General features: G+C 43.4%; 1 protein-coding gene across 1 annotated transcript; it reads left to right on the plus strand.

The window, feature by feature from the left end:
* Window positions 1–27,314, plus strand: npas1 (neuronal PAS domain protein 1; the record flags this gene model as incomplete). Its single annotated transcript, XM_083886739.1, has 11 exons — window positions 1–95; window positions 1,481–1,719; window positions 11,898–11,965; window positions 14,839–14,928; window positions 21,135–21,309; window positions 21,453–21,568; window positions 22,722–22,918; window positions 23,010–23,116; window positions 23,381–23,528; window positions 24,818–24,930; window positions 26,245–27,314. 11 exons carry the CDS (start codon window positions 1–3, stop codon window positions 27,312–27,314), a joined length of 2,418 nt encoding a protein of 805 aa, XP_083742865.1.
* Between the last annotated feature and the right edge of the window lie 401 nt (window positions 27,315–27,715).

Genomic DNA, 27,715 nt, shown 5'->3' on the forward strand with positions numbered 1-27,715 from the left:
ATGGCGACCATGCCGTTCGTCAGCGAAGGGAAGTGTGTGAGCGTGGAGTGGGATTTTCTGCAAGGACTGCTGGCCAAGCCTCCCACCCTACCCTGGTGAGACACAACACGCACATATATATTGATACTGTATATAAGCCTTCATGCATGCCCGTGAATTAATGGCTTTAAAGTGAAAGCCTCGCGTTAACAGCCTCGCACGCACACACTGACAGCCTGAAGAATTTCCCCATCAATGAAACCCAATCCACGAGGTGCGACATATAACCTGTTGTGTTGCTCACCTGCCAATCCTGTCAGCGCTCTGAATCTCCTCCCTTTACTGGGAGATTAACTAAATTTGGCTGGAATTATTAATGGAGGCGGGTCATTTACAGGCGGATATAAAAAACTAAGCAGAATCAATGTGTGCGTATCGATTGTTCTTGGTGGCCGGGGGTTGAGGCAGTATAATAATGAGATGTTACAGAGGCTAGCAGTGGTCTGAGACCACACCACAAACATACACACACACAGTGTGCACACATGTCTGCAATGTCACAGCAGCTGTGTGGTATAAACTTGTGAAAACAACAGCAATTTTCTTTGTTGTTTTCTTTCTTGCTTTCACACTCATACACACACACACAGCTATTCTTGTGAGGACTGACTTACCTATTTTAACTTTCCAACCGACGCTTTATACTTGACCATAACCAAAACCAGTTTAATGTCTAACCCCTGACCTTAAAATAACCACAACTTCCTCTAACCTTAACCAGGACCTCGGAAATGAGGTTCTGCCTCATTAGGACTAAGCTTTAATCCATGAAAAGGGCAGTGTTTATAACAGAAATGGTCCTAAAGAGGTAACAAATACAAGTCCACACACACACTCACACACACATAATACTTGTGGTCTTTCTTTGGATGAAGTGGCTGTGACAACATAATTCCACCACTCAGGCCTCATTGAGGAGAGTCAATACCCAATCAGAGAGACAGGCTACCTGAGCCCCAGCCCCCCTCTGTCACTCTGCCCCTCCCTCTCCTATTGATCCCTCAATCATGGCTCCGGCTCACCAGTGCAGGACCAGATGAGAGAGAGAGAGAGGCAAAGAACAAGGGGTTGGAGGGAAAGTGTGTGTGTTCATTCACATATGGATTTTTGAGAAAATGGCATTATTAAGACTGTTCTGCCAGATAGAAGAGGGGCGTTTGTCTGTAATTACCAGGCCAAGAGATGGGGTAAGAATGGAGATTGCTTCACTTGAATTGCAGCAGTGATTACAGTCATATGTGCTTATAAAAATGGGTTATTTAGATTGATGCTCTGGTCATTAAAATCCAAGCACAACAGGTGGCCAGTTTCTGATCTTTTTACACAGTGCTGATTTAGGCTATTTTCTCTCACTACTTGTATTTATTTCTTCGTATATTTGTGTCTGTCCCTTCTATCCCCCACCTTCCCACCCCCCGCCCGCCCTGGACTCCACCCACAGTCTGCAAAACCTTCGTAAAGAGAAGTCTCGCAATGCGGCTCGTTCGCGCAGAGGGAAGGAGAACTTTGAGTTCTTTGAGCTGGCCAAGATGTTGCCTCTACCTGGGGCCATCACCAGCCAGCTGGATAAAGCCTCAGTCATCCGGCTCACCATCAGCTACCTGCACATGCGCACCTTTATCAGCCAGGGGGACCCGCCCTGGAGCCCCCTGATGGAGGGCGACAGCAACTGCAGCAAAGGTGAGGCCTGACGAGAAACAATACTGTGTGTATTTGAGAGAATGTATCATAACTGACCAACTATTTAAGTGCGTTCAGACAGAAAACAAATCAAATTCTCTCCGCATTTTTTCCTGCACAAATTTCACTGCCCGACCATTTGTGTTTAATGACTCAAACAATTCACCAGCTGTGTTGTTGCACCAACCACATCTGTGGGTGTTTGTGTGTTCAGCTTTCAGAAAACACACGAGAAACTCTGGTTCTTTCCCTTACCTGCCCTCGTCTCTGTACTTTTATGAAGCTAATACATTGAGCCTTGGGACGCATGCAAATTTTTCACTCAAAATGAAACACTGTAATCTTGTATGGATGCCTCTTTGCATCAGTCTGCCCCCACCATATGTATGCATTTAAAGAACCTAGAAAAAATGTTTTGTGCTTTTGCTCTGAACACACAGTTAATAGGAAATAGGGCCTCTGATGTTTTAAGGGCACTGAGGTCATGTCCTTGTGCACTTTATCTGTGAGTTTGAAGAAACCAGCAGGTGTTAATGTTCTGTATTTATATACATAAATATTCACCGAAATGTGATTGTTTTTAGCCCAAAAAGAATTTGTAGTGCAGTTTTGTCATCACATTTTAATTCTTGGCAGCATGCAGAGCTGGAAACGAGACAAAACGAGTAATTAAATTAACATATGACGGCATTTAAATACTAAAATATACATAAAACAAACAAACGTTAATTCCGACTCGAGAAAGCACTCCAGGAGTAGAAAACCAAACCTTATAATTTCTTGCACAGAGAAAACACAGGTGAAAGCATAACCCTATTTGTTTAAAACATTTTATACTGAAGATGTGTCATACAGTGATACAATATACAGTATATACTGTATATAGTGGGCTGTGTTGTTTTAGGCATTCACATTTAAAATTTATCAACTGCAGTGTGCAGGTTTGCACCGTTAAACACGGCAGGGACGGATCATTTCGCTGCTGATTCCTGCAGCTCTGCTTACAATGAAAACTGAACTGCAGAGATAGATATGGCCATGCGTGCCGCGTTGCCAATGGACACAAAAAAAAAACGCTTTAAAAGTCGTGTTTCGACTCACATCTCACTCTTTCAGTCGAAAGCAATCTTCAGCAGTCTGATCTGCCCACACACACCCTCCCACAGAGACACCACAAACACACAAACATCTCGTCCTCTATTAACAACTGTAATTATTGCTGCTGTGTTTGTGAACACACCTCACAAACCTGTAAACATACATGTGCGTACAGACATATGAGGATTTTACATAGGATAAGTGTGTATGTGTGTGTGTTGGGGGGTGGATTGGATGTTACACAAAGAGGGAGAAAACTATTGGTGCGATTTGTAATTACAGAAATTAACTATATAACGAGGACAGTGTAATTATACAGCTCGTCTAATTGCTACTATTACTGAGGGGGAAATGATGCAGCTACAGTACAATTATGTGTGTGTGTTCATTTGCTGTTCATATCTAATTTGAAAGTCAGCAAATGTGAGCCAAAAACCATGTTTTATGTCTTGTATTACTAGCTTTATCACAATATTAACTCATGGTTTACACCAGGCATGTCCAAAATGGCTCCTCAGTCAGCTTCAGATTTATCATGTCATCCTGATTAGCTCGTCTGGTAAAGAGATGCGTTATCTGACGCCAGATTTTCATTCTTTTAAAAATGACAATTGTGACAATGAAAATACAATGATTATAAAACAGTGCATTTATATGTAACTTTTACTGTTTAAAAAAGTATGAAGGGACCGTTGGCCCTCGGGAATCTTCACATTATATCAATCTGGCCTTCATTTAAAAAAAAAAAACAAAAAAAAACTGAACCCACTCTTCTACAGTTAACTCTGGCTAAGTTCTGATTTTTGCCAAGCGCCAAGAAGTGGGCTGAGACCTGAGTGTGGGAGAGGAGGAGAGTGTGGAGCAGTGAGGGGGCGTGGCCTGATAATCTGACACAAGCTGTGTCTCAATCCAGGGTCTGGATCCTTCCAAGTGTGGATTTGTTGTACAGATGTTGTCGAAATGTGTCACAGTGTGTCCTTCGAGGGTTAGGTCTTTGTGCATCAGCGGCAGAGCTTGTTTTTTTGTGGAAACTTTTAATTATAACGACACGGAGCCTGGATAATTGTAAGACAAACACAAATGCAGAAAAATAATAAATAAAACAAACAAGCTAACAATACAAAAAGAAGATATAATTATGATGTGATTACATATCATTTTACTTACTTAGTAATTTCAGCTTGGTCTTCATATTATTTAACAGGGCTTAGTTTTAAAATGTACATTTATGAATTAAAGAGAAGTTAGAAGAGTTAAAAAGCTTATTTGACATACTGCTTCATGTCCAACGTTGTCTGCTGTGAATAATTAATAATTACAACGTTGACTGCTTTGGATGAATACTTGACTTACCTTATATTATGTTGTTGTTAAACTATTAGAGAAATAATGTTCTTTTTTTATTTATCTGTTGTTCAAATCAGAAATCTGTGAGGAGTTATATTTGTTATATTTGTAAATCCTATTCCAGGTTAGTAACCTTTGAGGGAAATTATTATTGTACTTGTATTGTAAGAACTAAATAAACTAATACTACTTTTATTTTTACAAATATGTTGAAAAATATGATATTTTTGGGATATTTTGGTTGATTAGGGGTTAAATCAGCAGTAACAGCTCGGAGGGGGAGAAGGGTTTGGGACATTGAACTTCACGCCGATTAGACAAGTGAGTGATGAAGTGACGACTAAAATATGGACTGAATGCTTTACTTGTTTAGGCACTATGTGAGTATTTCTATTTATAATAGTGTATAATTTATATCAAAGTATGTAAAATAATAGGCTTTAGTGTTCATGTGGCCTCCGTGCTGCTGTTTTTCAGATTTGGCCGACATCACTGAAGGTCTGACAAGTTTCTGCTGTTTTCAAATGAAGGCCGTTTTACAAACTGCAGCAGATTAATCTCATTAAGCTGTCAGATCTCACACATACACACTCATATATATACATATATATGTGTAGTGTATTATGTTTCTGTTTGATTTACAAACAGAGGAATGCTCTCAAAACGCTGTGACCTTGACTAAAGCTCGACACGCAGTGAGTTGTTTTCTCTTAGTGTTCCACATTTTCCCCTTGGCCTTGATAGAAAAATATCCTGCTCTTTGGAAAAGTAGGCGCTTAAGTAGCTGCGCCTGTCCTGTGAGCGACTCGAAAAGTGTGCTAGGAAAGATGGATGCTTTCGAGGTTTTTGCTGCTTTGCTCACGTCCAGAATGAGAAGCACCGTGGAACCATAACTGTAAATATATGAAAGTCTGCCACGGAAGCGCGAAGGTCACAGAAAAATGGTTGAGAGCATTAGACAAACACAAAGAATGGCAACAGGTGGCAGCTATGGATGCTACAAGAGTCTGAATTATCCTCGGAGATCTAATGTGTGTAAGTTTTATTAAATATTTGGAGATTTGCTTTTTACAAGCAGTTCACAAAGACTCGGCGGGGCCTGGGCTGAAAATGTGATGCTAATTTGGACATCAGTTTGAACAAGTCTACCCACAATGCTTTGGCAGGGTTTTAAGTGTGATGCATGACTTTAATTCCGTTAGTGGAATGTGGTCAGAGATCCAGCTGAAAGGAAGAGGAGGATGGGAGAGGAGGGGAAGGGAAGCAGAAGGAATAAAAGGGGAGGGGAAAAAAGCAGAGGTGGACTGAGGTGGAAGAGGAGTGTGGATGGAGGTGGAGGAGGAGGAGGAGGAGGGTGGGTTAGGGTTTTGCATTCCTCCACACTTCCTCTGAGGGTGTTTGGACGGGCGAGGGACGGCGGAGAATGGAGAGAAGGTGGATGAGAGCAGAGCAGAGGAGAAGGAGAGGGATGTAGGGAGGGAGGGGCTGGTGTGGCTTTTGTCTGCTTCCCACGTTTCAAAGCCAGTCTTGAAAAATGAATAGACAGAGGAAAATCAATTGCATGACCTTCACAGAGAGAGAGAGAGAGATTGAGAAAGCTGGAGAGAGGGGGGTTGAAGAGCGAGAGACAGACAGACAGACAGATTATGGAAGGATGGAAAGGAAAGGCGGAAAGAAGGAAAAGTAAAATGACCCATGATGGTCATTCCCATTTGGTACGTGTGTGTGTTTCTGTGGGTGTGTGTGTATGCGCTTATTTGCACAGCACCATTCAAGGACTGAACTCTTTTATTTGAAATCATTTATATTTCAAAACCTCCCTATATTGAGTAAATTTTGCTTTGGGGGACAGTTTTTCTTTCTCATTTTCTCTGCATTTTTAAAGGATAGTTCTGCTGTATTATGATCTTTATTATCGTGGCCTTGGCTATCATTTCTACACGTTCTGATGACTATTACTGGACATCCACATTAAGTGTATTTATATCTGTTTTCATTTCCTGTGAAAACACACAGCTATGCCAAGTCACAGACACACTTAATATGATGATAAGGCAGTTGGATACTACTCTCCAGCTGACGTCACTGATGTGTTTGAAGGACCTGAAACATCAGTGGTGTCACGATGCACTGATGTGAGAAAACCAATGTAGATCAGCAAAAACAAGACTTCTGACCAATGTTTTATTAGCTCTTCAAAACCAAACCACTGGTTTGTGAACTGCTGTTTGTGAAGTCGCCCCCTGATGGCCACTTAAGAGAATCCAGGTTTAGGTCACTTCTGCATTTGCTTCACCCTCTGGCGGTGGTGAGGCTGCTAGTGGTCAACTACAATAACTACAATATATTAGTTAATGATGATAAAGAATCTCATTATATCAGAACTTTATTCTCATAATATTGCAACTTTATTAATGTAATATTACAACTTTATTCTCGTAATATTAGGACTTAATTCTCGTAATATTCTAACTTTATTCTCGTAATATCACGACTTTCCTAATATTGTGACTTTATTCTCATAATATTATGGCGTTATTCTCGTAATTATTCCGACTTTATTCACATAATATTGTGACTTTATTTTTGTTATATCACAACTTTCTTAATATTACAACTTTATTCCTATATTACAACTTTATTCTCATAATATAACGACTTTCTTAATATAATGACTTTATTCTCATAATATTGTGACTTTATTAATATTACGACTTCATTCTCATAATATTACAACTTTATTCTCGTATTATTACAACTTTATTCCCATAATATAACAACTTTCTTAATATTATGACTTTCTTAATATTACGACTTTATTCCCATAATATAACGACTTTCTTAATATTACGACTTTATTCGCATAATATAACAACTTTATTCTGGAAAGATTCAATATTGTTTGGCCCTTTGATTCAAAGGCTTGGCAGCATAACGGTGTAACACCTCAGCCTGTAGCAGGTGCAGTGCAGCAGCTGTGCTCCTCTCCTCCTCAGTCTTTTATGTGGTACAGTACAATGACAACTGACTGCCAGCAACAGGGCCAGCTCAAGTGTTTTACTGTCTGTGTTAGTGAGGTCAAACACACCTCTCTCCTCCTCACCACTGGTGACATTGACTTTCTTTCTGCCTTCACTCGAACCCCTCGTCTCTCTCTCTCCTCCTCTCTTTCATTGCCAACATCTCCCTTGCCTCTCTCTCTCCTCCCCACCCCCTCACCTCCTCATGTTCTCCCTGCGTCTGCCTCCCCTTTAGCGTTTAAAGCGGCCGGGGCTTTTAAGGCAAGTTAATTGCACTCAAATTATGTTCGACCGCAAGAGGAGTGAGGGAGTGATGGAGGAGAGACAGTGAGAGATAGGGGAGAGACATGGAAGGATGGGGGGAGGGATGGATGTCAGCGTGAGCAGATAATTGCGTCAGAGAAGGACACTGCGATTACACTCTCTCTCTCTTTGGCTCTCCGTGTCTGAACAGCTGAAACGTCACATTTGGATGTAAGCAAGCAGGTGATCCAGCTGTTGTTGTTGTCGTCAAAGTGTGAAACCGATGGCAGAGCCAAACTTGAGAGAGAGCGAGAGAGAGAGAGAGATGGGAGAAGAAGAGCACACAGTATTCTCACCGGCGTACTGTACTGTGTCCAACTGCTCTGCGCTGTCCCAAATCAAGTGTGGTCACTCACTAAAAATGACATTTCCTTTTTAAAAGTAGCTTCATGGGCCCTCCCCTTCTACAAGAGGGTGAACATGGAGTAAACCAAGTGTGCTCGAGCGTGCCTGTTATTTTACAGTATACTTTCAGACTGTTTTAAGTGCATAACCCGAGTTCTCTCGCGCTGCACTGCACTGCGTGTCGCCTCACCTGTCCTTGTGGCCGCACTTGAAATGCAAACTGAGACAGGACAAGAGAAGAGAGAGTGAACGTGAGGTTCACTGCGTCTATATCTGTTTGGTTCCCATGGCAACATCTTAACCTGGATTAAAAAAAAAGGCTGACACTGTGGGGGGGTGGACAGGAAGACGGTGTATGTGTGTGAGTTTCTGCACATAGGATGGGGAATATTTGGGTGCGTGTTCACGTATGTGTAGCCATTACTCTTGAACTGAAGTGGGACTAAATTATGTATTAGATAGAGGTATAATGAAAATCATTCAAATGAAATTTCTATCTTTTCTTCTCATGGAGTGCACGGGGAGACCCTGGGAATTGACCCTGCGAGTCAGACTATAATTAACGTGTCCAATCGTGCCCCGTCCCATTCTGTCTCCTATTCCCACAATGAAATTAAACCTTGCAGCGGCAAACTCCAGGGAAGCTAATGAAATGGGAGTGTGACATAAAGGAGCAGTAAAAGTTCTCTGGTGCAGCCACACAGGCTCAGGTCTGCATCTTGGCCTCAACACGGACATGTTACATGTACTATTGTATGTACACATACTCACCTGAGTCCACTTTTACTTTGATAACATGACATGGTCGATTGCTGATGTCTGGAAACGTGGCTATAAAACAAAAACAAAGAGACCGTGAAAGTGAACAGTATATAGAATTTGATCCACTATTTGGAGGTAAAACTATAGTAAACACAGTCTAAAAATAGGTACTCGTCTATTTTTGCCCGTGCTTCAATGCCCGGTGCAGTAGATTTATGTGCAGTTGGAGTCCAGAGTATAAATAATGTGGAAAAATGTGTTCTGAACAACAATTGAATGACACCCAAGAAGCACGTGGTGACTCCACTTACTTTTGATCACCTAAAACATAATGTGCCTATTTTTAAACCGCATTGTTCTGCATTGATGTAAATTGAAACTGCGAGCACGCACTTTAACGTTGCGTCCATCCAATTTCATTTCCGTTTGATTTTTGAACCAAAGTATCCAAAACAAACAGTTTTTTAACCATTTCTAGAAGACCTCGATGCTTCAGTTTTCAAATGATTGAATAAAAGGACTTGTGGAGTATTTTTCTGGGAAGAATGTGTCCTGCTGTTTCTGCTTAAATGAGTCATGGGAGGCCAGAATGCACCGCTGTGTGGGTAAAACACAGTGTATTTGAAAAACATCTTTATTCGACCTCTAAAAAACTCTCTCTGTGTCTGTAAATGACAGAACTTCTGTGAAAAGCACATCAAAGAGATCTGTAAGTGGGATCTTACTTGTTCAGTCATGTCTGTATATGCAATGAAGCACACGGGGGAAGTGACAACACATCTTCTTTTGAATTAGGATTAAAAAAAGCCAAAATGTTCACTTTTACTGCAAATGAATATCGGCCTCCTTGACTCCTAATAATCAGTATCGGCCCTAAAAAACCATATCGGTCTATCTCTACTTAAAATGGATTTTAAATACATTTTCTGGTGAAAGTGTGAGGAAGAAATAATTTGGATGTTTGGTTGTGATCCACATTGGTGCACCGAGCAGCCTTTTTGCTCCGCGGGTTCCTTCCCGTAGTTTGTGAAAGTGTTATATGTGTGTTTGAAAGCTAATTCTGAATTAATTCTCCAGACAGATCCTCATAATGCAAAGACACACACACACACACACAGACACACACACTGAAGCAAGGGGTTCATAGCTCCATCACAGAAGGATCTTTGTTCTCAGGGTGAGATACCAACACCACAAGACACACACACCAGTGTGTTTTGGTTTCCTGGCCACACTATTGTACCCTGGCAATCTTTAATAAATGGTCCTCTGTGTATTGGTGGGGTCTAGGTGAGTATGTGTGCATAGACTCATCCGTCATGTCACATCCTTCGCCCCTCCTGACACTACTCAGCATTACTGATCACCCACCGTCACCTTCACCTCCTCCAGGGATCTGGGACACACACACACACGCACACTCCATGCGTTGCTTTCCACTCGTGCAGTAATCGCAAAATAACATCAGCGCGTGCGTGTCTCTGTGTGTACTTTCATTCATTCTCATATGGTCATGATGGGGGTCGCTTCCTCCAGACTCCCCAGTGATGCAGCTCCATCCCTCCCGCCCTGCGACGGTGCCTGACAGGCAGGCCGGCAGGCAGGGAGAGCGTGCGATGGACTCCCCATCCCCCTTTCAGGCAGCCAGCGACCGGCTCGGCTGAAGGGTCCCAGCACCAGACCCCCTTTCATAGCCCCTGAATGGACTTGCCTTATTTATATTCACACTCTGTCACACAGGGGGACCCCAATCTCACAATGCCACTGTGGCTTTGTCCGGCAACTCTGTATTTATGTGTGTGTGAGTGCAGGGAGAGAGAGTTTGTGTTGTTTAATCGGGGGGCATGTTGCCACTGTGTAGTCCGTACATGAGAATTCATTGCTGTGTGTATTCCTAAAGTGTGGGTCTCTGTGTGTGTGTGTGTGTGTATGTGTGTGTGTCTGTTGCTCTAATGGAATGCCTCCCTCTTCTATTCACTGAACCCCACATCACAGACAGGCAGCTGGGCAGTGTGTGTGTGTGTGTGTGTTCCCCGACCCTCCCTCTGTGTTCACTTGTAACCCAGAGCAGTGCTTTCATTTTCCTGTCATAACGCGTATTGATTTCCCTCTGCCTTGCAGCAACACACACACACACACACGCGCGGCTATCCAAGGATCCTTAAAGTCACGCATGCAGCCTCGCACACATCCTATGTTCTCGCACAAACCACGCACACACACACACACACACACACACACACACACTGCTGGATAGTGGACACAGTATTCAAAAGCCACTCTGTTGGACTTGAGATTAGTGCTCTCACATAAGGTGCACGCTTCTTTTCCAATCACACACTTGCAGGTGCACACATCACATCACCTACGCTTTTTGACATTAAACAGTAAATACGGCTGATTACTAAATTAATCTTCCACGTCACCGCAGCCTCTTGTGCCCGGCGCTCGCTTCGGAGAAAGTGATCACTCTTGCCTTCCGTAGAGTTTTCTCATTTTCCCCACTCGTACCCCCTCCCTGCTCCTCTCGTACCTACCCCCCCCCCCCTCCCCAAACCACCTCCAACTCTATTTGGATTGTAATTGCCTTGGTAAACAGCACCACTTTGGCACTGAAGCAGCCCTGATAGCTTGTGTTTGGGATGCATTAAGAGTGGCGATGCGGACACTGTGAGTGTGTGTGTGTTGTGTGTCCGTCCGTATGCTCGGTGGTGGTTGTTGTTGTTTCTGAGGCACAAGAGCGCTCGACACTTGATTGGTTCAAGTTTCACAATGCATTTTGGTTCAAATTCTGTTATTTACCGATCGCTTTGTGTAATTCCTCATATCACATAGTTGTAAATCAGTTTTCATGCCATGAAACAAGTCAAAACCAATGTTTTTGCTTTTTATTTCTGTCATTGATTTGATCATTAGAGGGAGAGAGTGATGGGAACAACAAGTACACATTTGTTGAGATAGATTTCATCTACGTTGAGTGGAGATGAAGGGCTTCCACGAGCCCTGCTACTCTGACAGAGACTTATTTGAAATCTGTTCCAGACATAATATAATGATAATCATATTATAATGTAAATGATAATGTATTTCACTGGCAGTGATCCTGTCACTGTCCTGTCTTGGCTTTATAATCTGACCGTTGATGTTGAAACCTTTTAAACATGGAAGTTTGTTGACATTATTTGCTATTCTCATGGATGAAATAATAAAAAAAAATCTCCTTTATAGTCTAAATAAAGAGTTTCTGTTACTGTGATGTCCTTCATTATCTGATGCGTGTGTTTTCTCTCTCTAACTCAACAGTCAGACGATCATCTCATTCGCTAGCCACTGACATATTTGAGCAGCACCTCGGGGCTCACCTCCTGCAGGTAATGACCTCGACACACAGCCCAGCTCTTCCTTTGTAAATATATCATGAAACTGCTATGTGTGCGCTTGTGTTTTGTTGTTTCCACACAATTCCGGGGGTGAGTTTGTGAGGAGAGATTGCATCTGCATTTCAGTGGTGTATGTTATGTGGGAAATTCTGTTTTCTCTGTTTATCCCAAAGCCTCTGTTATCCCGGGCATATGACAATGAATGAAAATGAAACATGCCTGACAGAATGTGGACAAGGCAAAATCCAGAACATCTGGGGAACATGTATGCAGTTTTAAAATGACAATTATTTTAGGAACACACACACACACACACACACAAAAACAGCTTCTATTCTTCTGTTCAGGAGGACGTGTCAAATATTTAATGTGACCTTCCCTTAGGGTTAGACTTGAACAAGAGCACAGTTCTGGTTACTAATTAATGTTAGTGTTAAAACCTGTGTATTTGTCCTACTGATTCATGTAGATAAATATCTGCTGTGAAAAAGTTTTTTGAAGACACATGAGTTTAACTCATTGAGATCTTGTTGATATACAGTATAAGATAGAGATGGACCAATATGGTTTTTTCAAGGCCGATACAGATTATTAGTAGTCAAGGAGGCTGATAAATGATATTTGGTGCCGATGTTCATTTGCAGTAAAAGTGAAAATATTGGCGTCAAAATTTTGAATAATGCAAACACCAACATTTAACTTTAACATTTAATTGCCTTTGAGCGTATGTTTATTAAACAGCTTTTCAGATTTGCAACATGCTCATTTTTTTTGTTGTTGTATCCTAGACAATAGAAATCTTTGTTTTATATTTCTGACAGCGTGCAGGAAGCTCCCAGGCTCAGTCGCATGTCTTATAAAGTTAACATACATTTTCAATACAGGCAGATGCCAATATGTCAAAATGCCGAATATCGGCGCCGATAATCAGCCCGGCCGACTGTCAGTCGCATAATTCCAGTCCAAACGGCAATGATCACAGTTCAACAGACATAAAAAAGTAACATTACCTCTTCCCCAGCACATAACAACAGAAAGGGAAGTAAGAAAGCAGACGAAGCAACACATAACCTTAAACTTAAACTTAAGTTCCAAATGCCTGTGTCAGGTAAAACAAATTTTGTTGAATAATGAATAAAAAATATCAAATTAGATTCCATATATAAGCACATATTATAATGTGGCCCTGTTGCATAATGGAAAATATCTCACTCATTGTATCCTCGGGAGTATAAATAGAAAGACAATTGAACTTTCTTCATTTCCTGAAGAGGACTTTTTCCTTCAGAAGCTCTGAAGAAGAAGTCCAGTTGCCTCCATCTACACTCCTGAGGATTTAATGTATGGACACATTTGTGTGTCACAAACTTTTGACGACTTCATTTGATCAAAACCGGTGGCCTCAGCTGTAAATCAGTGTGTGTTGGCTCTGTGTGCGATCATATGTGGTGTCCGGCTCAAGTCCTCGCTCCTTCAATGTGGGACTTCAATTTCTAAGCGAACTCCAAACACATGGACACACACTCGCACGTCTCATAACCCTCAGATGCTTGGACAATATTGTTGGCTGCCAAAGAATGCCTCCCTTTTTCACTGACGGATGAATGGAGCCTGAGGGGGGGATTCTGGGGCTGCAGGGCTGCAGGGATGACGAAATGCGAGATGTAGAGACAAAGAGTGAGAGGAAGTGTGGAAAAAGGTAACACCACGGATTGTACTTTAGACTGGGAGGAGGTGGAGGGCAGGGGAGAGCAACCACTGGAGAGAGGGATAAAGAAAAAGTTGGAGGGATTAAGTTGGAAACAAGTAGAGGAGTGGGAACAGTTGGAGAGAGACAGAAAAGGGGTGAGGGAATAGAGGCTAAGAGTTTAGATGTGAGAGGGTTGTGGTAAAACAAAGAACCGTTACATATGTCTGCTCTCCTCTGGCATTTTAAAGAGGAAGGGAAGCTCGGGGAACGGCGCTGATAGAAATCAAATTAACGCTCCAGAAAAACTGTATGATTCTCCCCCTCCCTGCCGTCCTTCCGCTGTAATAGCCTGATAATTGCACTTTAGTTCTCCGACATTCAGGCGGCTGGTTCCTCCTCGCCACGACACACGACGCCTCACACCCAGGCCGTGCATTTGCATACTGGATGTGTCGGTTGCATAAATTACCAGTGCCACTTTAAGCACTGGGCCGCCAAAATAGCAATCATTCTTCTAGAGCAAAGTGGCACAGGTTTGTGTGTGTGTGCGCATGTGTGCGCATGTGTGCATGTGTGTGCGCACGCCTCATTCCTGGATGCTTGTTATGACGATTAATATTATTCTCCGAAGTAGTCCTGTCTAATGGCCTGGCTGTATACCTTTCACTTCTCATTAGAGTCATTGCAGACTGTGATGACTCTGGTTCTGTCTGTGTCTTTACTGGTGTCTGAGTGTGTGTGTGTGTGTGTGTGTGTGTGTGTGTGTGTGTGTGTGTGTGTGTGTGTGTGTGTGTGTGTTCACGTGTGTGTGTAATGTTCACGTCCGTGTGTGTGTGTGTGGGCCAGTACTACAAGTTTATTGCAGCTGATTGAAACACCCCTGGTCTCTAAGCTCGGTTTTCGCAAGCTTCTTAGCTCTATTTGCTTAGGTGTTTTTGTGTGTGTGTGTGAATGTGTGTGTGCACGTACGTGTGAGTGCGTGCACTTTTTTTAAATTGGGAAAAGAGGCAGAGGGGTGACAGGTTGTTTGTTCTCTTGCTCATTGTAATTTGTTCGATACACACTAATTGCTCTAATTTGTCTGTCTTGTTTCTGTTTGCCTTTTTGTGTGTGTGTGTGTGTGTGTTGGCTGCTGTTGTGTGATGTGTGTGTTTTTTTTTTTTTATGTGTACAGTCTCTGGATGGCTTTGTGTTTGTGGTCAGTCAGGAGGGACGCTTCCTCTACATCTCAGAGACAGTTTCTATCTACCTGGGACTCTCACAGGTAAGACGGCACCATCGCACGTGCACACACGCACACACGCACACACAAGAATAATCCTTTGTATACAAGTGCATTTGCACTCATGTGCCTACACTCTCATATACCCTCCCATGAGTGTGTGTGTGTGTGTGTTTGTGTGTCCGAATATCTTTGACTGCGCTCCTCACGCTCGCTCTTCTCTCGAGTGCAACTCTCTCGGGGCCAATGCTACTCCCTCTCTACCTCTCTCTCTGTCCCCCCCCCGCCCTCTCTCCCTCTCTCCCTCTCCAGGTGCTCACCTCTGTTGATTGCCTGTGGCCTCTTGTACTGTGAATGTTAAGTCCTGCCATTTTGCCCAGATGCATAAATAATAACAGTAATTACTGGTCCAGCAATCAAAGTGTCGCCCCAGCGCACTGGGCCTGTCTGGGGGAACAAATCGATAGGCATCTTAAAAGCCACATTGATTGTAGGGAGGGGGAAAAACACCAAGGGGGATGGGAAGATAGATAGAGACAGCTGGAGAGAGAAAGAGAGGGGGAGGAAGAGAGGAGAGGTGTGATAAGAGAGAATGTTTTAAAGTAAGAAGAATAGTACAGCGAGGGAGGGAGGGAGGGAGGGAGGGAGAGAGAGAGGGAACAGAACTAATTTAGCTTTTTTTATGTGGTAATTTGATGTGATTGGGGTGTCACTGTCCACCCACTACATTACTCTCTGTCTTAGTTTGATATGAATGTCAAAATGTACATTTAAAAGCAGGCGGTCAGTGGAATGAATTAGCCTCAGATATGATGATATCAAAGGCCCTTTTTGGATAGAGCTGAACTCTTTGAAGGTGTGCAATGTTAGGCCTTTGCGAGGTATAATGACGACGGCGATGCTCACAGTTCGCTTTGCTCAAACTAAGTCCTGGGCTTTAGCAGTGTTATGTCTGTGATTTAATTAAGTGCCTAACAGAGAAGAGAAGAGATATGTGCCATTTCACTTATCTGCTCTGCAACAGTGTTCAAGAAAAACGAAAACTTTGGACCACTTTTTATTTTTCTAGCTTCAGCAGCAGGGACTTTTCACAAATTCTCCTTCTGAAAGAGGTTGTCGGTTCTTAGCTGTAAGTTTACTGACAACTAAACCATTCAGTGTCAGAATGTGGTGTGAGTAAAAACTACCCTGATCTCAGCAGAAGAGCATTACATTTACCCAAACTGTCTCCTGTCTCCTTTCCTCACCTTGTTTAGCTGCATGATTCCAGCTGTAATGATGCTTGAGATTAGCCTTTTTAATCCCTGCAATCACTTCCCCACAAACCAGCGGCACACGCTTATCTTTGACTTCAAAATAAAATGATAATAGTTTGTCCATTTCCCTTGGAGATCCAATCTTTTCTTACTTTTCATGTCTTGACAGTCGTCAGAGATAATAGCCACACGGTGTGGAGTCCTTCACTCTGAAGTAACCACTCTACAACCGTTTGACTTTTAATCACTGAAAGAATTATATGAGAACCTTTTGAATTTGCAGAGTCATATTGTCACACAGGTTGTAACTGCCACAGATGTTAGTTAAAACCAGCACTTAACTAGTTTTGGAAGTTACCAAGTTTTGGTCTGTGGTGTGTTGAGGTTGCTTGACAAAAACAAAAAAATCTCATAAATCTGCGACTTTATTTTCTCGTAGATTGGCTACTTTTAATCTCATAAATTTGCAACTTTATTTTCTTATAACTTGGCCACATTTAATCTCATAAATCTGTGACTTTTTTCTCGTAGATTTGCTACTTTTAATCTCATAGATCTGCAACTTTATTCTGTTAGATGTGCTACTTTTAATCTCATAAATCTGTGACTTTCTCGTAGATCTGCCACTTTCAATCTCATAAATCTACAACTTTATTCTCGTAGATTTGCTACTTTTAATCTCGTCATAAATCTGCATCTTTATTTTCTACTTTTAATCTCATGAATCTTTATTTTCTTATAGATTGGCCACATTTAATCTCATAAATCGGCGACTTTATTTTCTCATAGATTTGCTACTTTTAATCTCATAAATCTGTTACTGTATTTTCTCGTAGATTTGTTACTTTTAATCTCATGAATCTGCAACTTTATTTTCTCGTAGATTTACCACTTAACATCTCTTAAATCTGCCATTTTTGCCCCCATTTTTGTTATTTCATACTTGGCCCTAATACGCCTTGGTAATTTACAGCTAATGTGAAGTGGATGAATGAATACAGTCGTCAGTAACCTATGGCGTTTGTGTTGTGTATGACAGACTTGAAAAAGATCCCGACCTATTCTTTAGGATGACATGAATTCAATATTTGTGCAAGATAAAGAGAGGAGCACCTTGGGTTTTCACTGAAGACACACATGCGCACACTCGCACACATACTGTTTAAAAAAAAATACAAGGACAAAGAGGAAGATAGAGTTGGGTGAAGCTACAAGACGGAATAAAAGGGTGATACAGGGAGAAATGAAGAGAACCAGACAGACAATTGTAAGAGGGAAAGAAAATAAAGCAGAGCAATGGAGGGGAGAGAAAGAGAGACAGTGGTTAAGACGAGAGAGTGTGTAAATAGAGTTTAAATGTGCAGTAGGAATGAAATTCGCCTTGGGATTGCCTAGGTAAACAAGGCAGCTGAGGCTTTGGTGGAGATGCTAATAAAACAGAGCTGTTCTTATCAGCTGAGCAGATGGCCTAACCCATCACATCTACTCAAACAGGGCCCAAACCATCAGCATTCTAATGAAATTATTTATGATCAAAGATTACGTGGAAAACCTTGAACATACAACACCACGTTTACCTTCCCAAACGGATGAGAGTGGGTGTGGATGTGGAGGGGAGGGGGGGTGTTTATGATGAGAAAGAGAGACAGTCAAAAAGAGCAGATAGAGTGATTTAGGGAATATATGAGCGAGAAAGTGTGTGTGTTTATGGAAACAAACGACGAGAGAGGGTAACAAATAAAAAAGAGAGAAAGGAAAGGTGGGATGGAGAGGACACAAAAACACTTGACTATACTTTGTATGTGAGAGTGGAGGCGGACACAGGGGAGAGAGGAAGGACAGACAAACAAATGATGTTCTGAGTGGAAAAGTGTAACTGGTGGTTTGTTTAGAGGGCATGTCGCCCCTGTGGACTGCCCCCGTCCTGCCGCCTCCTGTCCCCCCGTCTGACCCCACTGCTCTGGCTTACACCCTGGGCTGCTCCCCAGACGGGGGGGTTGCTTAGCCGGCTTAACCCAGGTCAGACACCTTGACCAAGGGCACAGCCTGCCGCCCACTCCCCGGGGCCTGCAACTATCATTTTTCTTCTCAGGTCTCCAGTCCAGAAGCATGGGGATAAACCTGGGAACGCCGCATTACAGATTTTTTTTATTGGGGTGGGGGTGGGAGGGTGGGTTCCTGAAGAAGGATGGATGGAATAGTGGAAGTGTAGACAAAGGCTTGGAGAAAATGAAGAATTGGGCGGAGGAGGAGAGGTGGAAAGGATGCAGAAGTAAAAGTAGGGGCTGGGAGGAGAAAGGAAAGGGATAAATGGGGTAAAGAGAAGGGAGGAAGGATGGTAGATTGAGGGAGGAGAGAATTGATCTGGGAATGGTTAGTATGCAGCCCCCGCCAACCCTCCCCCCCCTTCCCCACCTCCCCGCCTCTCTCCTCTCCCATCAGTCAGTGAGGGCTGAGGGCTGAGAGTGTGTTGTGGACCACTGCCCGGATGCCTCATACATATTAAAGCCCCCTGCTATTATTTATATCATGTCTCTCCTTCCTCTGCTCACTGCCCCACCAACAACCCCCCCCCCCCCCCCCAATCCCCACCACACCAACATACATGTACGTGAATGTCTGCACACACACACACACACACACACACACACACACACACACACACACACAAACAGGTTCATGGAGATGCACTGACAGACACCTTCTCACACAAACAATGACACACAATGACACACGGAGACAAAAAAACAGACAGTCTAGTCACATACACAGAGAAACAGAGGTGTGTTGTTCGCGCACGCACACACACACTCACACTCGCTCTCACACACACACACACACACAGATTTGAATGATCTCAGTCTCTCCTCGCTCCCTCCGTGCCACATTCTATACCTGTTTTTATGTCTGAGCCTGACTCATCCTCTCAATCGCTCCTTCTTTTTCTCATCTTCTCCTTTCTGTCTGATCTTTTTTTCCAATCCCTCCCTCTTGCCAGTGATGGAGTGATATTATTCGGATAGGTCTTAAGCCCCGCTAAAGCCCCGTAAGGACCTGTTTGTCTCTCTACCTTGTTTTCCAATGCCACAGGGCCGGGGGATTGTGTCGCTGTCAGATGGATGGTACAGTGCAGGGTCTGAGCAGAGGTAAATTTAGTCCTTGTTTAAGAAATGACAAGAATTCCCCTTTGCACAGGGTTTTCTATTTATGAAAGACAGACACCTTAACCGTTGATGGTTGTGTTGACAGATAGGCAGGCAGAGGTAGGCAGAAATATCCACCACCTTAATGAAGATAATTCTTAGTTTTTAAACATTATTAAAGTTTTACATTTACATTTACAAGACTCATTAACAGATGCTCAGCATATAGGAAAACGTGTGTTGGAAACGTACACTTGGTCCTGAGGTTTCTGCAGTTTTGTGATGTTGCTGTATATCATGTTGTCTCTTAATTATACAGTAAATAAACTTTTTTTTCCCTTCTCTCATTCTCTGTATTTCCAATCCAACTTTATTTATAAAGCACTTGAAAAACAACCTAATAGACTGACCTAATAGACCTAAGAACAAACAATAAAACTGTAGAAAATTTAAAAACAACACAAACAGGTCATACAATAAAACTACTGGGTCGAAAGCCAAAGAGTAAAAATGGGTTTTCAAAGTGGACAGTGAAGGGGCGTGTCTAACATGCTGTGGATGGTATTTATTGGTTTCAAACTCTCGACCAGGTGAAGGTTATATTGTTTTCCACTTGTTTGCAAAGTCTGATGGCAGCACATTTTTCCTGTAATGTGGGAAAATTGCACCATATGGTGCCTATCAGATGTAAATATTTGATCAAATATGTATTAACAGGTGGCAGAAGAAAAAAATTTGGGCATCCACCAAGAGATAAAGCCCAGCATGTCTGGGATGAAGAATCTCTCTCCTCCCTTTTTTTCCCCACTCCTGACCCGATGGGGGTTTCCTCCATCTTTACATTTTTTCCCCCGCGCTTGACTCTCGTTCCTACCTTCGCTCCCACCTTCCCTCTCTACATCTCCCCGGACTGTGATGTCCTTGAGGGCCTGCTGAAGCTCCCATAAAGCCTGCAGTAAATGGCTCTAATCCGGTAATAAATGGCTGTGTCCTACAGACAAGGGTGTGAGGCTGCTGCAGCCATGGCTTTATCAGATGGAATGGTATTGGCACACACACACACACACACACACACACACACACACACACACACACACACACACACACACACACACACACACACACACACACACACACACACACACACACACACACACACACACACTCTCACAGATGTAATAGAAGCTGCATACATGTGTGTAAGCATGCATGCACATGCTCTCTCTCTCTCTCCCTCTCGCTGTCTCACACACACACACACACACACGTTCATTTATGCCGCTTCAGATGGAATCACCCGTGCTCCGATTGTGCTGCTTTTATGGATGCCATGCAAGAGCAGCGCCATTATAACCTTTAAATGATTAGAGATGCGACCATGATGCATTATGATGATAGGATCATATAGAGCTGTTGCACTTGCTCTTTATGCCGGCTGAGAGAGAAAGAGACTGTAACTGAATGAAGGAGCAGAGAGGGACATGGGTGGTGGTGGGGGAGAGAAAGAATAGTAATGTGACCTTTGGAGATACTTGGAGTTCACCTGTTTTTAATCAGCAAATGCAATTGATTTCTATCTCCCCTGGTTTTATTTGTGTAATACTGTAGTCACTCAGTCCTCGGAGACTGGACTTAAATGTATGTGCCCGTGTGTGGGTGTGGAAATGTCTTACAACCTTCACACTCCTTGTTGAGTTGTAACCCAGAGCAGCGCTTTCATTTTCCTGTCATAACGCCTATTGATTTTTTTTCTGTGTGTGTGTGTGTGTGTGCGTGCGTGTGCTCATTCATGTGCAGGTATTTGTGCTCTGGACTTGTGTTTTTCATTAGTGTGTGTGTTTTTCCTCAGGTGGAGCTGACCGGCAGCAGCGTGTTTGACTACATCCACCCCGCGGACCACGTCGAGATGGCAGAGCGACTTGGAATCAGGCCGCATCTGAGGGCCGAGGCCGGCTGCCACGTGGCTCCAGAGAGCGCTTCCAGCTCCGCGTCCACCTCGTCCCTGGCTGGTACTCCTGAGCCAGGTGATGATGATGATCCTGTCAATTTAGAGAGAGAGAGAGAGAGAGAGAGAGAGAGGAGGAAAAAGAAACGGCACAAACCAAATATGAATAGATAAATGTCTGACTTTTTTGTGTTTTTTTCCCTCCTCTTCTTTAAATCTCAGCAGCTCCGTCCAGTCCCCACACTCCCGCCGACGAATCCCCCGATCGTGGTTTCTTCATCCGCATGAAATCCACACTCACCAAAAGAGGCCTGCATGTCAAGTCTTCTGGATACAAGGTAGTGTTTCATGATTTGAAAATACACACACGTAAGCACTCACCTCCTTGTTAGTTAAAAACAATAAACAGACACTTGTGGTCGTTTTCTGTGTGTTTTATGGCCATGAACTAATTACACATAGGACAGCTTCACATCACTGCTACCACATTCTATACCTTACAGCGCTCAGCAATTGGCATATAAACCAGTATCAATATCTGGCGCCTGGCAGATTATATTAAAAAAAAAATCTGATATTAAATGATTTGCTTATCTTCACAAAAAAGTTCAGAGCTTTTATTTTGAAAACATATTAAGCGATTTAAATAGATTCTGTTGCTATAATATAAGTCGGTTAATCTAAACTAAATGTTTGGTTTGAAAAAACTAAATATAAACACTGCTGTTGTCATGGTAACCGCCTGGTTTGGGGAGTAAATGTCACGTAAAATAACTACCGCAAATGTGTTACACTCAAAGAAGGATGAGTAATTCTTCAAATTGAAATGATGCACAGTAACAAGTGTCGTAACAAGCTGCCGATTAAAGACAACGTCCACATTATTGTCCACTGACTGAAGATTTTTTAAGGAACCTTTTCCTGATTTTGGCCCCAATACTCAAACGTTTGGGCTCACATAGAAATGTCCTTATTTTTGAAGGAAAAAGCACTTTTTTCAATGAATATAACATTAAATGAATCAGAAATACACTCTACACATTGTTAATGTGGTAAACGACTATTCTAGCTGCAAACGTCTGGTTTTTAATGGAATATGTACATTTTGCAGTTTGCTAATCGCATTAGAAGGCTATTGGGTGATTAGAAAACCCTTGAAAACCCTTGTGCAATGATGTTAGCACAGCTGAAAACAGTTTGGCTGGTTCTTTGACAAAAGGGCAAAAGTATTGTTTTGAATAAAAATCATTATTTCTAATCTTGTCAATGTCTTGACTATATTTTCTATTCATTTTGCAACTCTTTTGATGAATAAAAGTGTGACTTTTAATGGAAAACACAAAAACATTGTATAGGTGACCCAAAACTTTTGAACGGTAGTGTACATTAAAATTTGACCCTCGACCACATTTACTCGCTGAACCCTGCCTTACAATATGTTTGTGTAAATGTCTTACAAGCTGTCTCATAATGTTGTCTTGTGTGTATCAGGTAATCCATGTGACGGGAAGAATCCGCTGCCGTCCCGCGCTCATGCCAGGCTCCGGGCGCTCAGTGCGTCGACCCATGGGTTTGGTCGCCCTGGCGCACACGCTCCCGCCCTCCACGCTGAACGAAGTCCGCATGGAGAGCAACATGTTTGTCTTCCGAGTGAACATGGACCTGCAGGTCACGTACTGTGAGAACAGGTGGGAGTTGTGTGTGTGTGTGTGTTTGTGTGGATAATGTTATTGGAGCGTCTAGAGAAATTGCTCGAGCACCTTTTTCCTCTCTTCACAGGATCTCAGAGTATATGGATCTGACCCCAGCAGAGGTGGTGGGACACACCTGTTACCGCTTTATCCACGTAGAAGACCTGGAAAACCTACGGCAGAGCCACGAGGACTGTAAGTCACAACAGTAGACACACGTGTGAAAAATTGAAGAGGGTTTCATTCCAACTTTATTTTACTGGGGGGGGGGGGGGGGGGTTTGAAGAGCAGTCCTGTTGTGATAGGCGCCCTCTGCTGTCATCATCATGAACTGACAGACTTGATAACCTCTCCTCTCTCTCTTCCTCTCCTCTCCTCTCCTCTCCTCTCCCTCTCCTCTCCTCTCCTCTCCTCTCCTCTCCCTCTCCTCTCCTCTCCTCTCCTCTCCTCTCCTTTCAGTGCTGAGGAAAGGCCAGGTGGTGACAGGTTACTATCGCTGGCTCCAGAGGAGAGGAGGCTACCTGTGGATCCAGTCCACAGCCACCGTCTCCATCAACCACAAAGCCCCGCACGAACGCAACGTCATCTGGGTCAACTTTGTCCTCAGGTCAGTGCGAGCGCAGACACCAGCTCATATATATATATATATATAAAAAAAATATATATATATATATGTGCCGGCACATCACTGTGAACACGGAACCCTTTGAAGGCATGGGTGATGAAACGCAGGAGGATTATTGGATGTTTCACACCATTCAACGTGCGAGAAAACTGATGAGGATACTTAATACAGGACGGTGACATCAAAGTCAAGCCCATTACCGGGGTCTATTAAAGTTAATACTTGTTTAAATTTTCATATAAATACTCCAAATTTTAAGATTAGTGATCATCAGATTTTCTAGTTTCTAGATTTTTGAGTTTTTATTTAGCCCATCAGTGTAGATGTAGAAGTGTATCTCACTTTGTGCTGTTACTTGTAATTATTATACTAATTATAATAATTATTTTATTATACCTTAAAAATCATAAACAGAATTATTTTAATAATTTATGTACGGCTAAGTAATTTTTTTTTGTCTTCATGTAGTATCACTATTTCTTTTTTTTCTTTTTTTTTTAAACAACTGCAGGGTGAAAAAAAAAAAAGGCTTTTATTTCCCTGTTGTACACACACACACACACACATTCACTTAGAAACTGATGCAAATTTACCCAGAAGACACACACACACACACACACACACACACACACACACACACACACACACACACACACACACACACACACACACACACACACACACACACACACACAATAACAAAAGTGTGTAAAGCGGCAGAGCAGTCAGACAAAAACAAGAGGAGTAGGCTGCATTTCAATGCTAATTGGTCTGAAGCTATATAATTACAACAAATGGATGTCAGAATTTTGGGGCTGAATAGTGTTTTAGTTAATTAGTGCTGTAATTACAAGAGCTCATTAACTTCTCCAGTTGCCTCCTCCTTGTCTGGGCTTAACTGTGTGTATAGGTGGGTGCTGCTGAGTGGGCCGCAGTGTGTGTGTGTGTCTTTAAGGGTGGGGTCTGCCTGTGTGTGTGTGTGTGTGTGTGTGTGTGTGTGTCAGTGCTTGTGTACTGTACGTGCTGTCAGGGCCATTGTTTGGAGAAGTGTGTGTGCGTGTGTGTGTTAGATTGAGGTCAGAAGGGTTGGTGAGGCGCTGTGGCTATTGGAGGTTGTTATTAGGCTGATTATATTTTGTTTGTGTCTCTTAAGTATTCGAAATCAGCGGCGCTAATGTTTTTTAAAGGCTGTAAGTGGCAGACGATCATTTTTTTGTCTCTCTCTCTGTCCCTCCACCTCTCCTTTTTCGTCCATCGTTCCCATCGTGCAGTCCAACAGAGTTGCCCGACACTCCGCTGGATCTGCTGCAGCTACCGGAGGGCATGAGAGCAGAGAGACTTCGGGTTAGCTCCTCACCCACCGTCACCTCCGCACAGACGCGAGGTAGGACGATACACACACGTTCGACACACAACCGAAATCTCACTAAATATGAAATAAAATAAGTTCCAATAGATCCATAGTCTCTGAAATAGTCAGATCAACAACAGTGCCACTGTCAAAGTCACTCAAATCACCTTTCTTCCTCATCCTCGGGTCATCTTGACGATATACGCATGCCGAAATTCATTGAATTAACATATGTACCTAATAAACGTGTTGTCATTTGATTTATTATAATTTAAAAAGCACAATACAGTCTGTTTTAATGTTGTTTGATTACGTACTGTATGTATTATACAGGGTATATTCAGGAACCCTGAAGTTTATTTCTTTTTACACGTATTAAACTTACAAAACAGCTTTAGTTTGTAATAAACTTAGATTTTCCCATGTCTGAACAATTTTGGAGTTTATTTCGTGCGAGGAGGAGCGTGTTTGCTGTTGCGACGTCACGTTGTCCCCGTGCCAATCTTGCAGGGCGAGCATGTTGTTTTTAATAAACGTGAGGAGGAAAATAAACACATTCATGCGTACTTTTTGAAGTCGAACTCTATGGACAAAATTGAATACCTCATATTATCGCGATTAAGAATTTTAATACTTTTTAAGGGCCTTAATTTTCCCAAAATTGACTTGACATAGTTTAATACATGACCGTTCAAAAGTTTTGAGTCACTTAGAAATGTCCTTCTTTTTGAAGGAAAAGCTCTTTTTTTTCCAATGAATATAACATTAAACGAATCATAAATACACTCGATACATTGTTAATGTGGTAAACGACTATTCTAGCTGCAAACGTCTGGTTTTTAATGGAATATGTACATAGGTGTATAGAGGCCCATTTCCAGTGTTCTAATGGTACATTGTGTTTGCTCATCGCGTTAGAAGGCTATTGGATGATTAGAAAACCCTTGTGCAACAGTTTTGCTGGTTATTTGACGAAAGGGCAAAATGATTTTGAAGAAAAATCATTATTTATAATCTTGTCAATGTCTTGACAATATTTTCTATTCATTTTGCAACTCTTTTGTTGAATAAAAGTGCTTGAATTTTCATCCATTCATTCATTCATTCATTCATCCATCTTCTACCACTTTACCCTCCACATGACTCTTGCGTTGGGCACTGGTGCCAATCCCAGCTGACATAGGGCAAAAGGCGGGGTTCACCCTGGACAGGTCACCAGTCCATCACAGGGCCCTCCACTCTCACAAGTGCTTGAATCCGACACTCATGGGAAACATTGATAAACTCTGTTTCCCATGAAGCCCACTCTCACACACAGGATATCATACAATCTTCCTCTTCCCACAGGTTCCCAGTCAGTGAAAGGCTCAGCCAGGAAGGGCGAACCTGACACTAAAGGCAGAGAGAAATTCACTCCCGCCGCCATTCAGTCAGAAGACAGGAGGAAGCGCCTTCTGAGGTCCGAGCCCGAGGGCGCTCCCCCCGAAACCCGCCGCAGACTGGAGGACCTGCGTCACGCTGAGGAGAGCGTGTCTGCCTCCTCAGACCTGGCGAGCGACAGCGAGGGGGAGGAGGACGACGACGCTCAGTGGGAGCAGGGGATAGATGACGGGGACAGACTCAAACAGGAAGACGGCGCAGGAGGAGGCAAACAGAACCGAGGAGAAGACAACGCGACGACTCGAGGAGAACGAGGAGGCAGGGGCTACAACGGCCGCGCTGTGATACAGCAGCTAAAGAGCGCCGTGACCCCGTCTCCTCTGTCCGGCAGCCCCAACATCAAGACTGAACATGACTCCCTGAGCGCCGGGGGCCGCTGGGGGTCACACACACAAACCTCCGTTGCCCAACACCAACCGTCACATGCGCACACGCCCTCCAGCAGCCTCAACGGCGACAGCCCCACCACCCCCATCCCTGACTCCTCCTCCAGCAGTGAAGCCCCACCTAAAGGTTTGTTCACTCCTCCGTCCCCTGCCTTGTCCCCCACCATGTCTGTGTCCTCCCCGCTGCCCCGCGAGGAGAGAGCAGTGGTCAGTCGTGGCGGCGGCGCAGGTTGCGGCCCTGACTTTGAGCTGCTCCAGAGACTGGCTGCAGGCGGCGCTGCAGGTCGGGTCCTCTTTCACCCCCTTGCCCTGGGCCCACAGGGCCCTCAGAGCCTTTACGCCCCAAGCACTATCCGCTACGCTCCACCTGAGCTGCCTCCGTCACACCACCACGGCGCAGGACACGGTGATGGCCTGCAGCTACGCTCAGACCACCACAAGGGACCCCCGCCCGCCTTCTTTCCCCACCTGCAGCGGCTGGCCGGCCTGCCACCTTTCAGTGGTTTCTCCCCGTCTGACAGCCCGTTCTCCTCCAGCCTGCCCTTCTGTATGAACGGACTGAGGGGGGCTGCGGGCTCTGAGGAGGACTGAGGGTGTGAGGGGAAGATGAATATGAAGGATGGAGCTGGGGGGGGGGGGTGACAGAACAGAAAGAGAGAGACGTTGAAAAGGCCAAGACGGACAGAAGTGGCAGGATATTTAGGCCTCTGAGGACGTTACTAATTGGACAATGAGTTGAATAACTGAGATCTAAAGTGTGTGACAAGTTGCTGCCACAGGGAGTTATTATGTGTCTGTCCACTGTGGACGAGTGACAGTGATTTGCAATGAAAAATGGGACATGGAAACTTTTGACTGGTCGTCCCTGAAGACTCTGCTTCTTTCCAACAATAATGAACTCTGCTCCGTGTTATTTCTCTAGATGACCGTGTTGATTTTTGTGTCTCTTCCACTCAGAGAAGCCATAATTGTATATAGAGACAAAAACCATA

The sequence above is a fragment of the Microchirus variegatus genome (genome assembly GCF_963457635.1).
Source record: "Microchirus variegatus genome assembly, chromosome: 3".
Taxonomy (NCBI): domain Eukaryota; kingdom Metazoa; phylum Chordata; class Actinopteri; order Pleuronectiformes; family Soleidae; genus Microchirus; species Microchirus variegatus.